The sequence below is a fragment of the Tiliqua scincoides genome, chromosome 2, assembly GCF_035046505.1.
Source record: "Tiliqua scincoides isolate rTilSci1 chromosome 2, rTilSci1.hap2, whole genome shotgun sequence".
Classification (NCBI taxonomy): domain Eukaryota; kingdom Metazoa; phylum Chordata; class Lepidosauria; order Squamata; family Scincidae; genus Tiliqua; species Tiliqua scincoides.
The window spans coordinates 222,149,953-222,175,052 of NC_089822.1; the positions used below are offsets into that span (position 1 = coordinate 222,149,953).

General features: G+C 40.5%; 1 protein-coding gene and 1 pseudogene across 1 annotated transcript in view; both read right to left on the minus strand.

The window, feature by feature from the left end:
• Positions 1-25,100, minus strand: part of EEFSEC (eukaryotic elongation factor, selenocysteine-tRNA specific) — a 213,362-nt gene that overhangs the window by 47,852 nt on the left and 140,410 nt on the right. The window contains exon 6 of the mRNA XM_066616269.1: positions 19,432-19,588. Within this exon, the coding sequence (XP_066472366.1) occupies positions 19,432-19,588 (157 nt within the window). The remainder of the gene's footprint in view (positions 1-19,431; positions 19,589-25,100) is intronic.
• On the minus strand, positions 3,275-3,394 carry LOC136643161 (5S ribosomal RNA; annotated as a pseudogene).

Genomic DNA, 25,100 nt, shown 5'->3' on the forward strand with positions numbered 1-25,100 from the left:
TGGACCTCCTCCCACACAATGGGCAGGGCAAAAAACCGGGTTGTGGGCATGGTGATGTACCATCACACCGTCCCGGCTGGTTTTTTGGCCATACCTTTTTACAGAATAGAGATATTTCAATGTGGTTTGCTACACTGCATTCTGCTGTTAATTACACATTGAATGGTATATATAATGATGGTGTTATCCCTACAAACCACAATTTTGGTCACTAGTGGTATCACCCATCCCAGGGTATCACCTTACTATCACCCTATTGGTCCATGCTGTGTCATGACAACATCTTATTGGCTCTTCAAACAATCAGTCTCACTGGTGCATTTTGAATTAAGGAAATGTACTTTTTAGTCATGTAAGACAGTCGCGTTTTTGTTTTATGGTTTTTTTGGCCATAACTTTTGATAGAATGGAGATATTTCACTCCGGTTTTCTAAATTGCATTCTGCTGTAAATTACATATCAAATGGTATATAACATGATAGTATTATTCCTACAAACCGCAAATTTAAGGACATGACCACCCAGTGCATGACACCCCCCATGCGCATCACCCGGTGTGGGCCGCACCCCCTGAGCAATGCCACTGACTTAAAAAGCTGAACAAGTAAGATGGCTAGGTTATTCTCCTATCATGTTCATCCTTTGCAATCAACTTCATAAAATATAGATGTGGAATTAAATACTCACAGTAGTATTACGTATCAAGCCTAGTAAGGCTACCAAGACTTTTCCGTTCCTTACTGTTTCTAGTCGCAGAAAATTGTTCTATACACATTCACTATTCTTATTTTTAAATGATCCATCCAACCAGACTTCCATCATTTACTTCAATCAGTTCCTCCAATTTGCAAATAAAGACAAAGTTCAGTTAATGTGTAACTTCCAAACATGCCACACAGCCTCTTTCTGAAAACTGCTCTTGCAAACATAGTTACAATAGAAAAGCTTCACTCACTTGTATGATTTCAGTTTAACATTCATCACATAGGACAACATGAACACAACTTTTTATTCCTTGAAAGGAAAGATCCTTTCCATAAAGACATGTAATAAGGGTCATTCTTAGTGGTTTGCTGACAAGACAGATGCTTCTCATCAACCATGTCATGTTTGCATTAAACAGATATTTTTTAACATATTGTGTTACACCATCCATCTCAGTAAACTACCCATCTTGTAAAATTCTTTTAATTATGTTATTTTCTTTCCACTATCGTAACCATCTACAATTATTTATAGTATTATTGTCTTAGTTTCGAGCCTTAACTATTAACATTGTTGCAACAGTTCCTAGATGGGGAGGTTAACTTGATTTATTGTTTCAATGCTTCAATGGGGACTGTTTCTTTCATATATATCTCCCCCCCCCCACTTCCCCCTAAACATGTAGGGCACTGTTTTGGTCAAAAGGAACAAGACCAACTTTCCAAGTCAATGGCAAATCCTTGCCCTGACACTGCCATGTATTTCTTGGGAAGTGCAGTAGTATAACCTCTGAGCTCTGCTGGATTAAATTTCCACATAATTTGCTCAATAAGAATTAGAACTGCATCTCTAAAAGTGCATCGTGAGGGTAAAACGCCAACTTCCAAGATGGATGGTTTGTTTTTATTTTTATAGAGTTTTTCTAAACTTCAACTTTCACCCTGTGCTCTTCCCCCTTCATCCCACTCTTTTCTCCTCCTTTCCACAGCCACCTCCAAATGCCCATCTGTCAGTTTCATTTAATAGAAACCTATAATTCCTAGCTAATGGATGCACTTGGCTAAGGAAAGATAATCTCCTTGGGCTCGCTTCAGTTGTTTCATCCCTGTTATCATATTAATATTGATTAAATGCAAAGCGCTACATTTAAGTGAGACCGCACACGTTATTTAATGGGGACAAAAGCATACAATGTTGGGCCTGCACACTAATCTACATGAGGAAATGTCTCCTTCGAAAACTGTCTAGGTTTGACTTGAGGAGTTCATGAAGCAGGCAGCTGCCGATCCCAGCTATAAAATTACAGCCAGTCAGAATATCTCTACAGCAATACTTCAAGGAGGCATGTTGTTTAGAGAAGACAGAAGTACATGGAAGGGAATTAAGAGTTGGTTGCTGCTAGTCATGCAGACTTGTCCGACTCTCCCTACCACTGAAAACTGGATCATTGGCAAGCACCTCAGCAGAAGACATTCATGCCAACCACAAACCTTTCCGGAAGACTGTTACATTCATAGAACCCCCATCTGTAGTACCAAAAAGGTCAGAAGCTGCGAGCAGTCCTCTGGGACAACGTGCCAAAGTAAGACACAAGGTAGCAGCAAGGTAAGGAAGCCAGGGCCCCAAACAATTCCTTTCACTTCTCTGGAGAAGAGGGGCAGCAAACCAGTTTAAGCTCTCTTGACAAATGCAAAACAAACACACAAAACTATGCAGTCAGCCAGCCAGCAGCAGAGGGGCGATCCAGAGTTTTCTCATCTCATGGCCTCTCCTCTATCTCATACCGCAAAAGAAGGAGGGCTCAACTAAGTCCAGGAACAGTAGCAGCAGAGTTAGAGAGGTTGTAAAGGACAAGGACGCTTCCTTTCATAAACAGAAGCCTTGCCTTAGTGAGGAGAATAAAACAGAACACAAATTCTGGCAAAAGAAATATAAGAAGGTGATATGAGAGACCAAGAAAGACTTTGAAGAGCATATGGGCAACAACGTTAAGGGAAATAATAAAAGCTTCTTCAAATATGTTAGAAGCAGGAAACTCGCCAGAGAAGCAGCTGGCCCTCTGGATGGTGAGGGAGGGAAAGGGAAGATAAAAAGAGACTTAGAGATGGCAGAGAAATTAAATGAGTTCTTTGCATCTGTCTTCACCTCAGGCAGATACCACTGCCCAACCGGCCTTTCCTGCCTAAGGAATTAAGGCTGCAATCCTAACCACACTTTCCTGAGAGCAAGCCCCATTGAACAAAATAGGCCTTACTTCTGAGTAGACCTGGTTAGGATTGTGCCCTAAGTCTAATTAGAAGACATTTGAGACCTAATTGACAAATTAAAGATTATTAAGTCACCGGGCCCAGATAGCATCCACCCATGAGATATTGAGGAAATGAAAAATGAAGTTGTTGAACTCTTGACTATAATATGCAATTTACCCCTTAAAACGGCCATGGTGCCAGAGGATGGAGGATAGAATGGTGCCAGAGGATAGGAAATGTCACATGGATCTTTTAAAAAGTAAGGAGAGGGGACCCAAGAAACTGGTTGGCAACCTTCAGTCTCGAAAGACTATGGTATAAGCCTACAGCACCCGGTATTCCCAGGCGGACTCCCATCCAAGTACTAACCAGGCCTGACCCTGCTTAGCTTCCAAGATCAGACGAGATTGGGCATGTGCAGGGTAACAGTTGCTGTCACCCAAGAAACTACTGGTCAATCCCACAAAACTACTGGTCAATCAACCTAATGTCTGTTCCAAGTAAGATGGTGGAAAGCCCCATCAAAGATAAAATCAACACAGAAGAACAAGCCTTGCTGAGGGAGTATCAGCATGGCTTCTGTAGGGGTAAGTCTTGCCTCACAAACCTTTTAGAATTATCTGAAAAGGTCAAAATGCAGGTGAACCCATGAATATTATGAATCTTGGTTTTCAGATGGCGTTTGGCATGGTCCCTCACAAAAGGCTGCTGAGAAAAGATATTTTATGAAACTTCTTTTAATTTGTGATCCAATTGTGTTTTATTGCTTTTGTAGTTTTAGTACAAAACTAAATTGCTTTAGTACAAAACTAAAACAATTTTAATGTTTTTAGCATAGCATGTTTTGTTTTAATGTTTTTAGCATTGCTTTTCACATATTGAAATAGTGTTGTAAGTCCTTAAGCAGGGTGGAGAGGCAGGGTATGTTTGTATGTACGTATGTATGTATGTATAAATAAATAAATCTCCACAGTCAAGGGGGCAGGTCCTCTCATGGATTAGGGACTGGTGAGGACCAGGAAAGGAAACAGAGACTGGGTATATATGGGCAATTGTTAAAATGGAGAAAGGTGAAAAGAGGTGTGCCCCAAGATTCTGTCCCTGGACCGGTGCTTTTCAACTTGTTCATAAATAATCTGGAGACAGGTATAAGCAGTGGAGTGGCCAAGTTTGTGGATGGCACCAAACTTTTCCAAGTGGTGAAGAGCAGAAGGGATTGTGAAGAGCTTCATAAGGATCTCATCAAACTGAGAGAAAGGGCAGCAAAATGACAGAGTTGTTTCAATGTAAGTGTAAAGAAATGCACATTGGGGCAAAATAAATAAAAACTTCATAAATAGACGGTTTCTGAGCTGTCCGTGACAGATTAGATCTTGGGATGCTGGTAAACAGCTCAATGAAAGTGTTGACCCAATGTGCGGCAACACTGAAGAAGGCTAATTCCATGCTTGGGATGATTACAAAAGAGATTCAGAATAAAATGGTCAATATTATAATACCATTGTACAAACTGATGGTATGGTCACATCTGGAGTTCTGCGTCCAGTTCTGGTCACCACATTTCAAAAAAGATATAGTGGAAATGGAAATGGTGCAGAAGAGAATGACCAAAATGATTACTGGGCTGAGACACCTCCCTTATGAGGAAAGGCTCATAAGGACTCTTTGTTTGGGTTCTTCAGTCTAGAAAAAAGGTGCCTGGGGGGGGGGCATGATTGAAACATACAAAATTATGCAGGGGATGGATAGAGTGGATAAAGGGATGTTCCCTCTCACACAACACCAGAACCAGGGGACATCCACTAAAACTAAGCCCATATCCATTCTGCTCTACAGTGGGGTTCTCGAAGTAAAACTCTGGGACAGGAAGATTTGCCATCTCTAGCAATCCCTTTCTGGATCCCTATATAGTCACAGAAATTAATATTTATGTAAATAAGGCAGTGGTTCTCACACAATTAGCACCTGGACCACTTTTTAACACTGAGAATCTGTCAGGACCCATTGGAAGTGATGTCATGACCAGAAGTGACATCATCAAGCAGGAACATCTTTAACAATCCTAGGCTGCAATCCTACCCACACTTACCCAGGAGTAAGTCCCATTTACTGTCATTGTTTAAAGGATATATGTAGTAACTTGTTAAAGGTGCAGGTCTGTAACACTTTCCCCAAATACAGTCAAATACCATGGTAGCATCAAGTCTAATATATTAAAAATAAAATATTGAAATGAATGGAGACCCACCTGAAATTGGTTCGCAACTCACTTGGTGGGTCCCGACCCACAGTTTGAAAAAAAACTTAAATAAGGTTAAGCTATAAAATGCAATAAGCACTTAAGATGGAAAGTGCTAACACTAACCAGAACCAAACTTTTCCCCTGCAAGTATTAAGTGGCAGGAGAGTCTCTTCTCATCTGACATAGAAGCCTCTTTTTCAGAAAATATATGGATGTGATCGGTGGCGTCACTAGGGTTCACGTCACCCGGTACAGGATGCCAGTGCATCACCCCCCATGCAGTGGGCGGGGCAACACCCCAGGTGGTGGGCGTGGTGATGTACCATCACTCTGCTCCCACTGGTTTTTTGGCTGTACCTTTTGATAGAACAAAGATAGAATACATGCTGCATGAAATTACGCATTGATTGATATATAACATGATGAAATTATTCCTCCAAACTGTGATTTTAGTCACTAGTGGTGTCACACACACACACCCCCCCAAGGGTGTCAACTTACTAACACCTTATTGCAGCAGTTCTCAAACTTTTAGCACTGGGACCCACTTTTCAGAATGGCAATCTGTCCATGACCCACCAGAAGTGATGTCATAGTGGAAGTGACATCATCAGGCAAATTAAAATAAATATAAATAATTAAAGTAAAACAAATAATTAAATAGGCAGAAGCCAGCCCTGTTCCACCAAGTGAATTTTCTCTGCAGCCTGCCTACAATAACACACCCCCTCCAAAACTAGTAAGGTTTTCAGCCCTACCTAGTACCCAGTTCAATTTAAGAGCTTCTGTTTAAACCAGATCACTGTCAGGAGCCACCTGGCTTTGCAAGTCTCAAAAAAGTTCACCTTATCAGTAGAAGCCTGTTTTGATCCTTTTTAGTGGGGGGGGGAGGGAGAAGGTTGCCTTCTGGAGCACTTCTTTAGCTCCAGGTGCATAGGATCAGGACCATTCTGGTAGCCTTGCACTCTCCTTCACCTGATCTTCCAAGGCATGTTTGCTTACTCATGAGTAAACTCGACCGTGAGGCTTAGTTTTGCTTTCCATAGGGCTCAATACATTCATCTGCTTGGAGGGAGGAACTTCCTTCTCAAATGCTTTTGGGGGCTGCATTCATTGGATCAGGACCATTCTGGGGTCATTGGATTCCTCTCAGCCTGCCCTTTCCGACAGACTAAGGCAAGTTTGCCTACTCATGAGTAAACGCTTAATATGGCTCACTTTCACTTTCTATAGGGCTCCATGCATTTTTTTGTTTTCCGGTTTTTGGGCCATAACTTTTGATAGAAAGGAGATATTTCACTCTGGTTTTTTGGATTGCATTCCACTCGAAATTCTGCATCCAAAGGTATATAATATGATGGGGTTACTTCTAACCACTGCGATTTTAGCATGTCACCCCCCCAATGCGCATCACCCAGTGTGGCCCACACACCCCGAGTGACGCCACTGGATGTGATCATATTTATCTTTTTAACCAGTTGTGAGAAGTGTGTACTGCAGCATTGAAGAGGGGGAGTTCATAGAACTCTAAGCAAAACAAACCAACAAAAAGTTATCTAAATGATGGGGGTAGCCTTTATGGTGTCATTGCTTTTTTACTTTTTAATGGCTATAAGAACATTTGCATACTCCAGTGATACTGTACTCTAAATAATTTATGAGTATATCGTTGGGAACTGTGTCACTCAAACATAAACCCCAAAATTGATCTCCACATCACACACTCAATCATGTTCTATGCAACACTCAAATTCTGATTCATTTCTCATAAAATGCTGCTGTTCAAATTTTTGGAAAATGCTACTCCTGCAACGCAACCCTACCTTACAAATAGATATCTGGATCTTGGACAATAACTCCATGGGAAAATTTTACCCAGAAAGGCTCTTGAGTTGCAGTCCTGAACACTATATATATATTTCAGAACTCTGCTTTTAAGCACTAAATCTCTTAAACTTTCAAGCAGAACATCACTTTTAAGCACTAAATAAAAACGCTGATTTTCTTTACTATATTCACTAGCAAAGAAAGTTGCAGGCATCTCCATTTGGACGATGCTGTGCCTAACAAAAAGGATGCAATGTCTTAGGAGTTGGGAGGGTATACATCCCAACTAAGAAGGCTGAGAAAGCTCCCCTGAAATGTCAAGAGGGCTAACCTAACCTTTGAGATCCATATAAACAAGCAACTGAACATGGAAAGCATTGAACCAAGGGCCTGTTGTTTACCTAACCCCTGCACTGCAAGAGACATCAATCCCTGCCTTATTAAAGAAATGCATACATCGACCCGGCATGCCTGCTCAAACAGCTCTCTCATATTCACAGCTTCTCAAAGGTCGGAGGAAGTTCTGGAGGGGCCTATTCCATAAATAAAATCCTTCTGCCTGGCGATAACTAAATTGTATTAAGTCTGGCTCAGACAGCTCCAATTAGAATCCTTTGGTGGGGATGGACTTGAGAACTCTATCCAAGATTGATCACAGATAGGCTCTTCTCCTACCCCCATTCTAAATCACCCCTATCAACCTACCAAATGAAAAGTAACAGATAATCTGCAACATACACCTAAAACTTCACCAATTATATAAGCACAGTAGAACTGCCTGAAAACCAAAACATACTGACAAACTGCTCAGACACGGGTTGGCATTAAATCAGAAAGGATTCTAATCCACCCCCAAAAGGATTCCAGCATCAGATCTGAGGAGGTCCTGAACAAGGAACATTTTGAATAAGATTTCCAGGAATACTTACCTATAGGGTAGCGATTTTCAAACTTTCTCATCTCATGGCACACTGACAAGGCACTAAAATTGTCGAGGCACACCACCAAGTTTCTGACAATTGACAGGGCACACCATGCTGCAGTGGGGGGCTCACATCCTCCATTGGTCCTACTAATAAATGACCTTCTCCCAAATTCCTGTGGCACAACTCTGGACCACTCACGCCACAGTGGTTGAAAATGACTGCTATATGGTAAGAAAGGGCAGGCTACAAACATAATAAATTGCTTTGCAGTATATAGAAAATTGCCTATATGACAGTTCCCCTGAATACTCCAGTATGAAAAAGTATACTTTTGCTCCCACAAATATTAATTTGCCAGTCCTTTGACAGTTTTTTTTACCCAATTTTTACCAAGTATCAGTATAGATATGACAAGCACAAACTATTATAGACACCACTTCCTCTCCAAAGGACAATATTCCAAGAGGACTTCACTGTTCCATTCACATTTGAATTCAGATGAGCTTTAGAGGCTTAAGTGCTTCTACTCTTTCTTGCTATCCTCATGCAAACAACTCAACCATGTTGCACAGTGAAAGAAATGCACTGAGCTGTTACCTGCAGAAACCTGCTGAATGGATAAAGCTTCTTCACAAAAATTTTGCCTTATTAATGAGCCTGCTCCATTATCTTGCATATGTTCATGAGGGCTTTGCTTTAAGATAAAACAGTTTGGCTGTGGAAAAAATGTATTCATGGCAGCTGGGGACAATGTGTGCTGTCTCTACAAGCACCTGGGGCTTAACTCGTAAGATTCTACTGAGAAAAGACAGAAAAAAAATAGGAGAAGACAACATACAAGTAGTGCACATTGCTGTGAAATTTCATAAATCGAGTAACCCACTTGGAAGCCAGGCAAAGACTGCCTTCCCACTACTGCATACAGTGCATGCCCTATTGGCATAGCTACACTAGCAATGGAAAATTAATTGGATTGGGCCCTCAGCTACCAGCTCTTGTTTTGCTTCTAATAAATGGGAAAATATGATGAAGAAAAAGCACCGTTTGGCTCAAAGACCAAGATTATCCTGCTCTAATGCAATAAAAGCAAAGAATTGCAAGCAGCACAATCGCCTATACAAAGCAGGCATATTGAATGATAAAATATTCTCTATTGAATTACTTGCACATGTCAACTCATTTCTGAATTATCAAATTGCCTCATTCCTACTTGAATCAATTAAAAACTGCAAAGTAACATTGACCTCCCAACTCACTACTTAATTAAATAATGAATATAAAAATCTTATCTCCATGATTATTGATTTCACAACAGAACAAACAATTCACTGAAAAATCAAGTAAAGTCTCATTCATCTAAATGTCCCTAGATTGGGACATGCCTCTTCTTCCCTTTCAACCTTATATCTCCCCTATCAACCTCCCCTATAGCACCAACATATTATCCCTCCCCCATCCCCTCAATATCAATAAAGTCAAGTTTCTACAGGATACAGCTTGACTCTACTGTGCTGCATATAAATGAATGCACATGCATTCAAAAGGTCAGTGCTTGCCTTCCCCTATATCTGTCTATCTAGATAGCAAGTGTTGCTGAATCTGTTTTGAGTAGCAGTCTTTTGATAACCAGATCCATTTTGAGATTAAACATTCCATTAAACATTCTTAAGTTGAAAAAACAAGAAACTGTAATGGTCCATTTTTCTAATACAGAACACCCCGATCCAGAAGTCATGTAACATGGGCCAAGCAAATAAGTGCAACATACAGAGGAAAAAAATGAAAAGGGATACGGGACTCAGATAAAGATGCTTGACAGGATATGTTACATACATACCAATTTCTCTATCTTCATTGGTGAAAGTTGTTCACCAATGAAGTTGTTCATTGGATAGTTGTCCAAGAAAACAGAAGACATATTTTTTCCAGCAAAGATCATGAAGAAAAAAAGATGATTAAGGGCGCAATCCTAACCCCTTATGTCAGTGCTTTCCAGCACTGACATAAGGGCAATGCAGCTCTGAGGTAAGGGAACAAACATTCCCTTACTTTGAGGAGGCCTCCATGAGTGACACCCAACTGCAGGGTGCAGCACACGTCCCATTGGCACCACTATGCCAGTGCTCGAAAGCACTCACATAAGGGGTTAGGATTGCACCCTAAGTTTAGTAATCATGTTTGATGTGGAGACCAAACCTTTAGGCTTCATTATATCACTCATCTTTACAAACTAGGAAACTTTTTCATGAGCCTCAGGAAATAAAACTTATGGTGAGACTCTTTCATTAAAAAGAAAGATACTGCAAATGCCACTTGAACACTATATTTCTGAAAAATGGATTTCCTGTTTGCTGCTGAGTAGTTGGCATTGTGCTTCGGCAACAAGCCAGAATGTAACAGAATGATGGCAGATGCAACTTTAAATAAAAATTCAAAACTTTGTGAAGTTAGCAGTTAGTGAAGAAAATTCTGTAGATGAATCTCAATACCTGATTTGCCAATGACAGTCAGTACCAATAAGTTTATAATGTTTTACTAAAAATAACTAGGGACATATTTTTTTTGTATCTAAAGTTTATTTTACAAAAATATGCGAGACTGAAGGTTGCCAATACAATACAACAAAGAGATGTTTAATATCCACATTAAATTTAATCTTTCGCAAGTAAACAAAGGCATTTTATTCTCCCTGAGATACAGTATATGGTAATGTTTTCTTCTGGGTTGGAGAAAGAAAAACTGAACGTTTTAAAGATATCATAAGCCAACAACACTATACACTGTTGAGGGTAAATAAAAGTGCAAGCAGAATGTAGTAATGAAAAATCAAAGAAAATTCACCATGAAGAACAGCCATGCTTGCAAGTAAGTTTGAAAATGGGAAATTACAGCCCTAGATTGCTGAAATGAATACTGAAGGAGAAAAAAGAGTTGATATTTCCACTTGGCTCATTTGTCCCTTTCCATTAAAAGCATTCTGTTTTACATTTAAAATCAAGCTAATACAGAAGTTCAGTGAATGGTTATGAATATGTTGGATATGCACGGCTTCTCCGAATTGAAAAATGCTGCTGCTTTTAAACAACATTCATGTCTAGCAATCTCTCCTTATTCAGCTCAGAAAGAGAAGAAACAAAAACCTGCAGGCAAAAGCACCACAGAGCAACAGGAAGAACAAATCTTCCCTTAACAGCTACCTGATTAAGTCCAAGTCAGGACAATGAGAGAAAGTCTGAAAGGCTACGAATTATCTAGTCTAGTGTATCCAAACCAAAAAGAGAAAAGAAAATGTCGACTTTAAATAAATGTAATGCAATAATATCAAATTGAATCCAAGCAAAGTAGCATGCTGTTATTCTGAAGTGATAAGTACTGCATAGTAATTGATATAGTAACAGAAATGAAGCAGAATTGACCAGGCCATCAGTTTTTCAACTACACTTAAAGACAATTCATACTTATTGGCAGAGCTTTGTAGTATCTTCCCAGAGACTTCTTTTCATGCAACTCTTGCTAATGTGCAAGAAGGAGCTATGCAGGCAGGGCCAGTAACACAATGCCAAGTCATACAAACACAGCCCGCTCTACTAGCTGGGTGATGTTTGTATGGGAAAGAATTTTGTCATTGGCACCATTCACACAGTTCCTTCACACACACATTACCAAAGCAGTGTGGGGAAAAGCATTTTGCAGGTGTGACTTTGCAGACTAAACTTCTCCTATGAAATGATGTTTCATTCTAGGTACACCTCAGTGGGACTTGCAACCAAATGAATGTTCATAGGCTTGTGCTGCAAGTTACACTTATTTGCATAATCCTACATAATGTACTGATATATCTGTTGTTTAATCATACTGTATACTTCATGCACTTTAACTACATGTATGCCCTTCTCTTCTTCTATAATAAGTCAGTTCCCTTTAGCTCTTTTCTTTTGCTGTTCTGTGACGCAACTGCATACAGCCTGGAAAAGTAGGAGCACAGCAGGGAATGTGATGGGCAGGGTACCAAAAAGGTATCATTATAACCAAATCCTACTCAACAGCTTCCCTTAACAGCTTCCACCAGACACTACCCACACACTACCAAGACACTGGCCATAATCGGCACTACCGAGTTTCTCTCTTCAATTACGTAGGTGAGAATCTTGCTTTTATTTTTTAAATAGCAGTTAATAGTTCTAGGATGCCAAATTCTACACTTTCACTGGAAACAAACTGGAAAACCTAGCCCTACCATTAACACACAACCAAGAATCCATTACAATAATATCTACAGAATGAGACCAGTTCGCTCTCTGTGCAATTTATTGACACACACAGCATGCACTGCAAGAGTTTCAGCATGAAACTTCAACCATTCATTTTTTTCAAACCTAAAATATTAAGTCTCTTGGCTTGAATTAGCTCCTCAACAATACAGAACTTCAACTGTATTCATGAATAGAGGGAGAAGTTTGCATGCTTGCATGTTCAAAGAATCTTCAAGAAATTAACTGAATAATTTTTAGAAGGTTATACGAATAAGCCTATATAAAAGGAACTTTTATGAGAAAAGACAAGAGATATAAAGTATATAGTGAATAGGGACAGGAACAGAAGAGAAGAAAGCAACCAGCTAAACTTAATTTAAAAAAAACAAAAAACCACAAACAGGATACAGACGTATTAAAAAAGCAACACTGACCTAACAATGGAATGTGAACTAAATTTGACTTAAACAGCGTCATATTCACTACCCTTCCCCACACTGAAATGTTGGTGGCTCTTAAAGAAACAGAAATATCTAGTAATTTCCTAATCTTGCTTCTATTTTCCCACAGAGCATGCTGTTTTGATTCTACAAGACTGTCTTCTTTAGGCCACTGCTCTTGTATAATGGGTAGCAAAGCCTGAGTTTGCTCCAGAGATGGGGAAGGGGCAACCCTTGGCACAATATTCTGTCTTTTTAAAATCCAACATGATCCATACCACAAAAATATAGTGAATAGAGACCAGAAACATATATTTTATGCTGTGCAACACCAGACACCACGAAGATGAAATATAGACACCTGAGAAATGGATTGTCTCTTCGATTTTGTACTAAAGACAGAGGTATACCAAAGTGACAAAAAACTGGGTTCATGCGGAAACAATCACACAGTTTCTTGCAAGTTAAGGTGCATGCACAAACAGTTTACAACCAACAATTACAAGTTAAATGGAAACTGTAAGGTACAGCTCTCCACACTGACTACACATTACTAAATTTACAGAAATAGGTAGCACTGTATTATAATAGAAATAACTTCCTCACCCACCTACCCCACTTTTCCTGGTTTATACTACACTCACTGAGATGATATCAGGACAAAGCCTTAAAGCCAATCCTATGTATGTATGCTTGTTCAGAAAGAAGTTCCATTGAGTACTATGGAACTTACTCTCAGGCAAGTGTGTATAGGATTGCAGCCTTACTGCCCAATCCTATCCCCCACAGTGTTGATACAGCTGTAGTGACAGAGCACATGCTGTCCAATGCTGGGGAGAGTATGCGAATGAACAACCAGCAAGAGGTAAGTGAAAAATAAGATAGCTTATGGGTTCCTTGGACTTACATCAGCCATTTTGCTGGCATACATCTGAGGAGAGAAAAGGGGTCAGGCAGACTGGGAATGAGAAGATATTATCCTGGCACAAATCACAGCTGCCAGGATCTGCACCACTCCCTCCCAATCCCTTACCACCCCAAAACTTCCCCTGCCCCCCCCCCCCCGGCCAGCCCACAACATACATACAGTGTCAAATTCCCAGGACTGGCAGAGGCTGAGAGAGCTGCCCTATTTGAGGCAGCAGCCCAGAAGCGTGCAACAGCACCCTGGCCATCTGTGCCACCATAAAAGGCCGTGCGCTGCTAGAACACTAGTTCTGGCAGTATAAGGCCCTAATAGGATTGGGGTCTTACAGCCCAATTATGCCTCCTTACAGCCACGCCAGCAGGCCATGCTCTGCATGCTTCAGGGGAGTTTCAAGCCACAAAGGCTTCCTCAAGGTGAGGGAACTTTTGTCCTCCTCCCTTGGGATAAGCACTCACTGCCACACTGGGTCTAATTGCACGTTTGCCAGCTATACAGCTGGCACATGGACCCAGGAAGGTGGATTGAGGCTGGGAAGGGAGACATCAGTTGCGCCACTGATACCTCCTCCTTCCTGGCCTTAATTCACTCCCTACCTGGTCTCCTCCCCATCCTCATCCTGTTCCACCCACCAGCTCCCTGCGCTTACAACTTGCCTGCACCAGGGCTTGTTGGGTGGCCACTTATGGCAGTTACCAGGTTGCACTGTACAAACGAATCACATTTTGCAATTGCTGCAAAGGACCTTATACAGATGAATACTAGTTCTGGCAGTGTAAGGCCTGCCATGATTGGGCCATTAGTCTTATACTACAGTTCTATACATTATATTGAAACACAAAGGACTTGACCAGCCCAACCCTGTTTGTAGTGCCATTCATAATTTCCCTGGAAGCAAGATGCCCCTCCATGACCCAGTTCAGACATTACACAGAACCATGGTTAACAGCTCCAAGCCTCAGGTTTGCACATTCCCCTTTGCATGCAAAGGGAGAAAGTTTTCTACTTTGTACTTTTCTATTACTGTTTAGAACAGTGGTTCCCAACCTGTGGTCCGGGGAACCACAGGTGGTCCATGAGACCCTGAGAAATAGTCCGTGAGGTCTCAAGAAAAAAAAGATGATCACCTTTGATCACTTCCAGTGTCTCGCCAAATGAGCACTCCGTTATGGACCACTGAAGTGTCAGCTGTGGCTGTAGACAGTTCGTTCTCTGCCCTCTCTGATGGCCCAATGCTTGCTGAAGAGCTAACTGCAAGAGGGTCCATTCTCCACCCTTTCTGGTAGTGGAGGAACATGCACTCAGCAACATGTTCCCCCATGGACCTCCAGAGAGGGCAGAGAATGGACCCCCATAGCTAGCATTTACAGTATCTTGCCAAGCACTCTGCCATAGGCTACCAAATTGAACTGTATTTTTTGTCTAGTGGGGATGGAAGGGGTTGCATGTGGTTCAATGTTTGTTTCAGTGGTCTGTGGGCTCCTAAAGGTAGGAACTACTGGTTTAGAACAAGCCAGCATTTGCTATGGCAAACAACCCCAGAAAATCCCAGTTTGCTCTAACCAGAATGTCTGAAACTGGGTGTTATCTTGGATTCTTACTGCCTATTATTTGAATTCTCCTTTTAATAAACTTTTAAATTTAATTTAAACCTATTTAAACGTTTTTTTGGTAAAAATATACAATTAAAAAAATAAATCCATAGGGATTATGTGAACCATTATAGTCTATGGATAGATCTTCAGATCTGACCCTTGGTTCCAAAGTTAGATGAGCCACAGACATGCCACACACAGTCAGTTCTGACAGTATGTTGTCAGCTGATGAGGTAAACGCTGGTCATACGAGACACAAACGATTGCAAGTAATGCAACTTAGTATTGGGATCTTGTCACTTCAGTGAAAAAAATCTGTAATTTTTGTTTTCACAGAAGAGGCATTTCATGAGTTCAAAGCTCCCAAGTGACATGGTTCATGTTAGTAGATCACTCATGTGAGCAGGTTTTTATCCCCAAATCAGCTGCCAGCATATCACTGGAGGCCAACTCTCAGTTCTTCTAGCTGTGAAATGGAGAGGACACTGTGCTATTGAGGCAATGTGTAATAGAGATTAGGATTGAAAAAGATGGCCATGTGGAGTACAGCTGGGAAAGCACCCCAAAATTCTTTCTGCTGGCTATAAATTAAAAAGCTTTGATTTACTATCTTTTTCTTCCCAAGCCAGCCATAAAAATGTAATAAAAAGTAGTGTCCACAAAATCCCTCCTCAGAATCACGTGACCAGCCTATTAGTCTTTCCTTTGACTATAACAGAAAAATTACTCAAACAGCATATTAGTACAGTATCTTTCATAAATGTTGTGCCTTAGTTTACAAATGTTCAATGGAACTTACATTTTGCAGCAAATTCTTTGGGTTAATTATATTATAAAAGGCTACAGATAAAATCTCACAAATGATATCTTAAACACATGGTATACTGCAACAATTCAGAATAGCTAGAACATTGTGATTCTCATGTTTGTACAAAATAAGCTATCGCATATTGGCTGGGATTCAGAGAGCCACCTGCTTACCTCTTATACAAGCAGTGAGGGCTTTTAATAAACCTATCTGAAGGCATTCATGGTACATGACATGCTTTTAGTCATATGCTGGTAAATTATCAAAACTGATAGTAAGTACTCATATATTCATATGTCTACCAGGATTTCACATTCTTACTTGCACAAAATATACACAAATCACATCAAATACCACTGGCACATAAATGTACAAATTCCTACTTAAAATGCATGTGAGTGGGAAAAGATAGCCCTCCTATATGCATTTTAAAGCGGGAAATTGTGATTTATACAAGCTTTTTCTCTTAACAATTGACATACTATAAAACTATACTGTACTGTAATACTGGTAGCTAAGTCCAAAATGGCACTTAAGAAATGGTCCTCAAACTTCCTTAACCATTTACATTAACTCCATCAAAATGTCCATAATTTTAGTGGTGGCCTTCACATTTGCAGATGCTGAACATGGAACACTGACTTTACCCACTGCAGTCACTCATTCCAGTTAGTGAAACCAAGAAGAGAAGACAGGGGACTGTCTAGAACACAGAGTTGGTTTGTTTAGCTCAAACAAAGACTGAAGCTTAATTCCTGAATCTGGGAATTCCCTTTCTTTGTTTGCCTAACTAACTTGCATTACTAAACAAACAATTCACCAACTCAGAAGTTAATTTTCAGCTTCTGTTTGAAGCAGCCAAGCCAAAAGCATATAGATTCAGGTTGAGGTTCATTTTTTGTTTTGTTTAATTTAAAATAAGCAGACCATATCACTACAGAAATGATTACCAAATTGAAAAATCTCCTTCAGAAATTTTCATTAGTGTTAATAATTTGCTTTCTTCTATTTTCCAGTACACTTTCATCACATTTCTGGTGAAAGCTGAGAAAAACATAAGGAATACGGGCAAATTTAACAGCACTCTGCCAAAAACCAAACTAGCAAAATAAAGGCCAATGAGAGTAACCAAATTTGGTTGAAGACATCCTTCTAGAAATGCTGAAGAAGGTTAAATTGTGGTATCTTGTTTTCTGGTATCCTTTCAATGTGGAATTTTAATTAAAAAGTCAGCATGAGGGTGAATCTAAAAGAACTATCCTGGCCTGGATCCAGGCTAAATAGGCCAGATAAATTAAAAGGATAGTCATAGACTTGCATGGTTTTCCTCAGGGGGGTCTCACTGCATTCTCCTTTTCCCCTTGGTATAAAAAGCAGGAAGGAGGGGCATGTCCTTCATTATCATTCTGGAAGCCAGGGAGCTGTCTATAAGATGGTACTGAAAGTCCTTCCTGAGAACTCACAATTCCAACTAGTGGTACTTTACTATATGGAAAAGAAGATGGACCTTTGTAACTATCCTCAAAGCACACCAATAGCATCAATTTAGCTTTCCACTTTATACATAAATTGAGAGTCAAGAAGAGCCATCATGGTTATTCTGAACTTGCTTGCTCTTTTTTTTTCTGTGTGACCCTACAATAAATATTTACTCTGTTTATTATATAAATGTGCTCGACTGGTAAAATAAAAATCCTGCAAGTTCAATATTATACCCAAGTGTTTTAGTGCAACACTACTAGCATTGGAAATTAATCTCAAACAGGAGTGGTTACTGATAAATGTTAGGAAGACCTTGCACTACAAAAATGTGCGGGGTAAATGGAAAAGAAGCTTCTGATACTCATAATCTGTGGCAAAATTCTGTTGCAAGTTAAAGCCCTTACACCGCAAGACTATGAAGAGGATCTGTTTTTTGTTTTTATTTTTCTAATAAAGTGCTAAACATTCTCAATAAATAATCATAATTAGAACTGTACCAAAATGCTTGCTTACAACCAGAAACACAGGGGTAGAGTGAGAAATGGAAAAAGCCTTTTTATAATATCCCAAGCCAAACCAGGGTCACACACTGAGTATGACAATGCCACAACATCACATAGTTAATCTGATTGGGCTCTGTAGTGTCACAAAATCAATTCAGAGTTATTGCTCTCACTCCGACAGTGCAATCCTGTTCTTCACCAGTGCTGGTGCAGCAGCCACAATGCCACCAGTAGCCTTTGATGACTTGTGTGTAAGCAGTGCCAGCAGGAAGGTCTGAGTTGACCTGCAGACACTGTATCCTGGCTCCCGGCAGAGGTGAGTGTTGTGCCAAGTGGTGCAAGGGTGGGGGAGGGTGTAATGGAGGCAGGGAGGGGGGTTTCTCAGTGGGGAGTGTCACGGGATTGGGCAAATGGCTTTTGCCTTTAAGAAATATTTTGAGTTGGTTGCTAAATAGAAGACATGAGACTAGTCAGCTGTGTTTAATTTGAAATTTGGAGTATAAAAGCTGGGTGTGGGTTCACAGAAGGGAGGGAAGCTAGGGCTAGCACTCCTTATGCTTGAGCATGGTAGAAGGCAGCTTTATGGAGATTATGCTACTGACTGTCCTGCAATGTGGATAAATTAGTAACCTTACTATCCTGTTTGATAAGCTAGCTAATACTCTTTTTTCTAGGCTGCTGTAAATGAATGATACTAATGTTAATGGAGCAACAAAGTCTCCCCTAAGAACTAATTTCTTTCTTGTAAATAAAGTACTTTTATTTTGAAGATTAAGTGCAATCCATTTTATTGACCAAGGGAATGTATTATTTTCTAAAGAACCTAGGTGCTTGTGCTGCTACAAGAGGACCACATTATACCCAAGGGTTAGGTGGACTAGGCCAGTAAGAGAGGGTGTGGGTTGCATCCTGCCAGGATTAGAATTCCCTAATTTGCCCCTGACTCCCTGGGTGATAGTTGTGACAGGGAGGGCAGACCAGGGACAGATAAAGCGGGATCAGAAGAGCAGGCCACTGCCATACCCTATCCTCCCTTCCTGGCCTGAATGCCCTACACGGGGCTGTTTGAACTTGCACCAGCAAATTAGCTGGCAGGCTTACTCTGGGTAAAATATCCCTTTCCTGAGGAGACCTCCAGTCCGCTCCTTACCTGCACTGGATACAGTGTGGGCCAAACAAGCCGGTTGCACCAGCGCAGGTTAAGATTGGGCTGACTATGGGGGTTAGGGAAGGAGGAGCATGGCAACAAACATCTTTAAAAAAATTACAAAATGGGGGTGCTTTACAAAAGGGGTGAAAATATTCACAAAAGCTGCCCCTTTTCAGTTTCCCCTAATAATCATCTCTCACAATGAGCCAATTTCACAGACATCTCAATGGATATTGCAACTGACTCTTAGTGTGAAAATTAAGATTAATGACAGCATTAAATAAAATTCTCTGGAATTTATGCAAGCAGCCAAGTTAAACACTTACCTGGAATGCGGATTTTAAATTTTCCACTCTGTCCAAAGCCACCTTCTATTGTACCTTCCTCTCCTGTAGACAGCTTGACCTTCAGTCCCACAAAAATTTGGATGTTGGTCTCTTTTTTAAACAGTGAACGACCAATAACACTGTAATCATCACAGAGCTACAAAAACAAAACACAAATATATATTCCATTTCAAGTTTTTGATTTAAAAAATTAAGAGTACTGTACAGTATATTGCACTTATGATGATGAAGTCTAAGGCACAGGATAGCTGATTGGCCATGATGGCATAGAACACTGATGAGCATTCTACTTACTAAGGATCAGGATGTTTTGTAGTGCTGGCAGAAGACTATGAAAAAAGAAGCTAAGAGAAAGGGACTCTAGAAGCAACTGTAAAAAAGATACAGAACAGGTGAGGCACTGGGAAAAAAGATATATGAGGAAAGTGGGATAGGGAAACATAAAAGAACTAATGAGAAGGGGGATTCTGCAGAGAAAAGAACCATGAAGTATGTAGGGTCAGGGGAATCCTAAGACATACAAGAAGAGAAGAGGATTGGCTAGCTGCCTTCGGTGCCCTTTGGGGAGAAAGGCAGAATAAAAATCTAGTAAATAAATAAATAAATAAATATTAGGGATCCTGCTAAGAAACAGCAGACTAAAAGAAGATGAACTGAAAAGCTGTGATCTGATAACACAAGGATTGGTGCAGATATGAAGATGAAGAAAGGGGGAATTGGGGAGGAAGTAGAACTGGGGCAAATGTCTACACAGATCTAGGACAGTCTGGACCAGTGGCATAGCTAAGGGGGTGTAGGGGGTAGCAGGTGTACCAGGCAATAAGTTTTAAGGGGGCAACAAGCTGAGCTTGATACTAGTGGCCAAAATTGTGAAAAAAATTGGTATGTATGAATAATAGCATCATGTTATATATCACTAGAAAGGTAATTTAATGCAGAATGCAATGAAACAAACCCCACTGGAATATCTGCATTCTATCAAAAGTTATGGATAATTGACCACAAAATGAAAACACAATTGCCTTATGGAACAAAAAGTGGATTTTCCTAACTTAAAACTGACCTATGAGACTGATTGTTCTGAGAGCCAATGAGATGTTATTATGATACAGCATGGAACCAATAAGGTGTTATGTGTCAGCTCTCATTTCTACGTAACATAATACAGTTACCCCTACTAAATGGGTAAAATAGGCACTTTTTCAAGTGGTGCTCCTCTTATATTTAGCAGGGGGAGAATAACTGTCCTTCTTCACCCCAACGTACACCAATAAGGGACACACTTTTTATTTATTTATTTACTTAATTAAATTTGATTCTGTTGTGGGGGGAGACTACAAAATCTTTTTTAACTCCACGTAGCAGATAGATGCCTTAGCAATGCCACTGGCTGGGGGAAGGTGGCAGAGCAAGTGGGTGGTGAGCTTCTGGGGGAAGAAGGCAGGTTTTCTTCCAATTTGCACTTTTTAAAAAGACTGGGTGTGACATTACTTCCGGTTGTAACATCACTTCCGGGGCATCATTTTGAGTTTGGAACCGGGTTACACGATCATTAGCTACACCACTGGTCTGGACTATTGGTTAGAAAGAGGTGGAGAGGCACAGGAAGGCTGGAGACTGTTGGACAAGGATCCTATGGGCACAGGGTTGCTAAGTAAACAGTTTAGATGTGTGCAGGGCTGCTGACCTTTTACAACTTGCACAGATGGAGCATTCTGCAGCAACACAACACAGGGGGCACTGAGTACCAAACAGCAAAGGGGCCTACATTTCATATATTGATTTAAACTAACTAGCCAATGCTATGGCTGCAAGCTTCTAGTGTTTCATGCATTGGATCGGATTTGCTTCTGTCATTGTAAATGCAGTAGAAGTTTCCAGTGACCCAACATTACTCAATAAAGATTGATCTATCTTATCAACTTGCATCTCCCCACTGTCTTCATTTTGGAAGATTCTTCTGTCTGTCTTAATATGACAATATAGCTTTTAAAATTCACCTTTGCAAGGAGAATGTAATCATGTTGATTTGTTAAATTTAATGTCTTAAGCCAGCTGTATTGAATTTTAATTTGAAGATTATTAACCCAGTGGGAATCACCATTCCAAGTTTGGATTCATAATTAAGCAATCAGGTACAAGAGGCAGCAAGCTTGTTGCAAAGTGAAAGATAAACGACCCTCCCTGGGGCATTGGCAAAGCATAAGGTGCAACCAAGTGAGCCTAATCCCCAAGGTATGAATATCTTTGGATGCTACTAACCCCTGGAGTCACTGTACCTCTGTGTCATAACAAGAGTCTTGACTTGAGAAAAAAAATAAGAAAACACTGCTGTACTGAAGAAAAAGCTTCCACTAGATTCTTTATTAAATTAACATCAAAGTTCTGGGCCACACAACTCCCCATAAGAATAAGACAGAACAAGCAAGCAAAAATCTTTGTGTGAATAAGCAGCCTTTATAAAGCAGTTTGCAAGTTTTTAAATTACATAGTCAGTAGCTAATCTGGATGGCAAAAATATACAATTCATGTCTTCAGAATATTTTTAGTTAGAACAGAGATGGTGTGGTCCACTAGTATCGGATTTGGATCTGAGAAATGGATCCCCATTTCAAAGTCCAATTTAGCAATTGGCAGCCCAATCCTGAGCTGTCCGGGGGCCCAGGCTCAGCGGCACTGAGAACGGCTGCCACCGGATCCTGCGCGTCCCGGCTATAGCGGGAGGCACCTTGGGAGAAGGGAACTTCTCCCCTTCCCCCGGGTAAGGTAAGCAGCCCCGCAATGGGGCTACTAACTTTACCGTAAGGTAAAGGCGCTTGTGTAGGACGCCGAACCCCGCACAAGCGCCTTGGAGCCTGAGGAGCAGAGCTCTGCGGACCTGCCTTCCTTCCTCCCCCGGCACGCCTCCAGCCCACCCCCTCCGCGCGTCATGCCTCCCCCCTGCCCTCTCTCCTCCCCCTGCTGGCCTCCCCCTCCCCAGAACACCTACTCCCTGCCCCATCCCTGCCCCCGCTTACCGTGCTATGGCTCGGCGGTCCAGGAGACCGCCAAGCCACGGAAGCTGGGCAACCACCCCATGCTAGCTCAGCACAGGCTGGAACTGGGCTAGCACAGGCAGGAGCCCCGCACAGAGGCTCCCAAATGTGCCTTATGGCATGTTTGTGACAGTGCTCAGCAGCACAAAGCCGTGCTGCCGAACACAGGATTGGGCTCTAAGTCATTATGGGTAGCTTTGAATAATTTTTATCATTAGGGCCAAATTCAGGTAGTATCTTATATACCACAACTATTTCCAGTAGGAAGTATCCAAGGTGTTTTACAATTCTCAATAATTCATTAAAAACAAACAACAATAATAATAGTAAATTAAATAATGAAGAAATAATAGAAGTAGCATAAATGTAATATCAAGCAGTGAGAACATGCACCCATTCGATGCATGCAGCTGTTCCACAAGCATACTTCTGAGGGGGAAGGCTCGGCAGGAGTGAGAGAGAATGAGACAGGAAATTGGTTTGTGCCCTCATTTGTTTTGCACAATTCCTACGCTGCTTTACAAATAAAAGTCATCAAAGTGGCCAGTGCTAATTAAAAACTGTAATAAGAATGTAAGAAAAGCCCTGCTGGATCCAGCCAAAGGAGAGAGGAAAGGCATACTTCTCTTCTATTGTTGCTCCCCTGCAACTGGTATTTAGAGGTGTACTGAACTTGGAGGTAGTGTTGACTACTAACCATTGACAGACCTGTCCTTCATGAGACAGATTTAACCTCACTTATTTCATTAATAGTCACTACTAGAGCAGGTTACATAAAAACATCTAAAAGGTATGATAAGACTGAAAAAGTCATTATCAGATTGCAGCTCCTCATCTACTAAATTGTACTATCAAAAGCGATAACATTATCTGAAAAGGACCAAAATAAATAGCCAATGACCATAGTATAGCTTGCCTATCTATATTGCCATACAGAAGATATTAGCAGTCATTATTTTTGCCCTACAACCTGCACGTAAGACAAGAATTAATATAAAATTGTATACATTATCATAAAATCACATCTGATCAAGGAGAAACAGAAAATTACTTTTGTTTGCCTGGCAACCTCCGTTCCACAGTCACCAATTGTTTCCAATGGGACCAAGAGGCATAAGCTTTTAGACTTTAAAAAATATTGGATCAAAAGTATCTTTTTTTTCTAGCATGGAACTGTCTATATATTATTCCAGATTCTTCTCCTTCTTTTGAAATGTTTCTGAAGAGCTGATTATTTGCTCCCACTGAAACACAACTCTCATTACTATAGCATCAATTTAGCACCAATCACTGGATTCTGCCTTTATCCCCTTTGAGTTCTCTGAACATCTACCACAGCAGTCACTTTGCACATTCGCTGAGTAGCCTTTTGGGCTTTGGATCTCTCTCTTATACTCTCCTTCCTCTTCTTTCTGGTTATAAAATGTGAAGTTAAAAAACCAAGTGCAGCAAAGACAACAACGGATACATACTCTTCTTTTGAGGCAGCAGACAGGGGCCTCGCCGTGAGGGCAGACTAATTTTATTAACTTCAGGGAAACTTCAAAAAGCTTAAGGGCTTTAATGCCAGACAGAGACGACCCCAAAAGTCAGTTTAAGTGCTGCATAAACAAAGGATTAGGTCAAGAAAAAGCTGAAGGCTCCTTGCATTTCTTGTTTATATTGTCATATGACCTAGTGGGAGTGGAAGAGGGTTGCCTTTCTGACTTTAATCCTCCATGGTGTACAGTGGCGCTTCAGTTCACTGACCTACATTACAATAATATTTTTTTAAAATTTATGGGCAGAAGTGCAGCATCAAACCCACTTAAGGAGTTAAAAAAAGGAAAATGAAAAGGGGGGGGGAGAACAAATGTTTCTGACTAGTAAATTCTCCCTCTCTTGCTTAGGTTAGATCAGCAGCTTAGAAAGGGATTTCAAGTTCAAAGGGACTGTTTCTGTTGCTCTTGTTTTACGGCTTAGACCAGAGGACACAATAGCATTGATTTTTATGAAATATTCCTTCCCCTTGGCTTTTGTATTTGCAGGGAAGGGGAAAAAAAACAACAAATAGCACTGTATTAACATAGGTGAAGAGTCAGTCACTTTCCCTCTCCCTTACACACACAAACTTTAATACAGAGTACACAATTTTAAAATCCTTTGATTTAAATATTATTTGCATTGCAGTATTATGTTTGCAGTGCTGTAGCTACGTTTTGCGTGATGACATTCAGCACAAACTCATGGTTTAATTCCACAGGAAAAAAAATTACTTAAACAAAATTTCCTCCTCCTCAGAGACTCTAAAAGTCAATTCTAATTTTAGAATAATGCAAATTACAGTCATTTTGCCAGCCTCTGAAGTACCTCATTGCTCACATTTGGAACGTGAAAAGTACCTGCGTACTTCTCCTGCAATCTCCTGGACCAACATGAGGATGAACAAAGTGAACAGGGTGTGAGAACTAGAACAAGAAATGAAGGGAAGACAGAGAGTAGAAAAAGGAATCATTAATTATTATTATTATTATTATTATTATTATTATTATTATTAAATATGGGGCTACTCACAGACAAAGGGGGAGCTGCATATCCATGAAGCACCTAGCTTCGTAGAAAGATATTAATTTT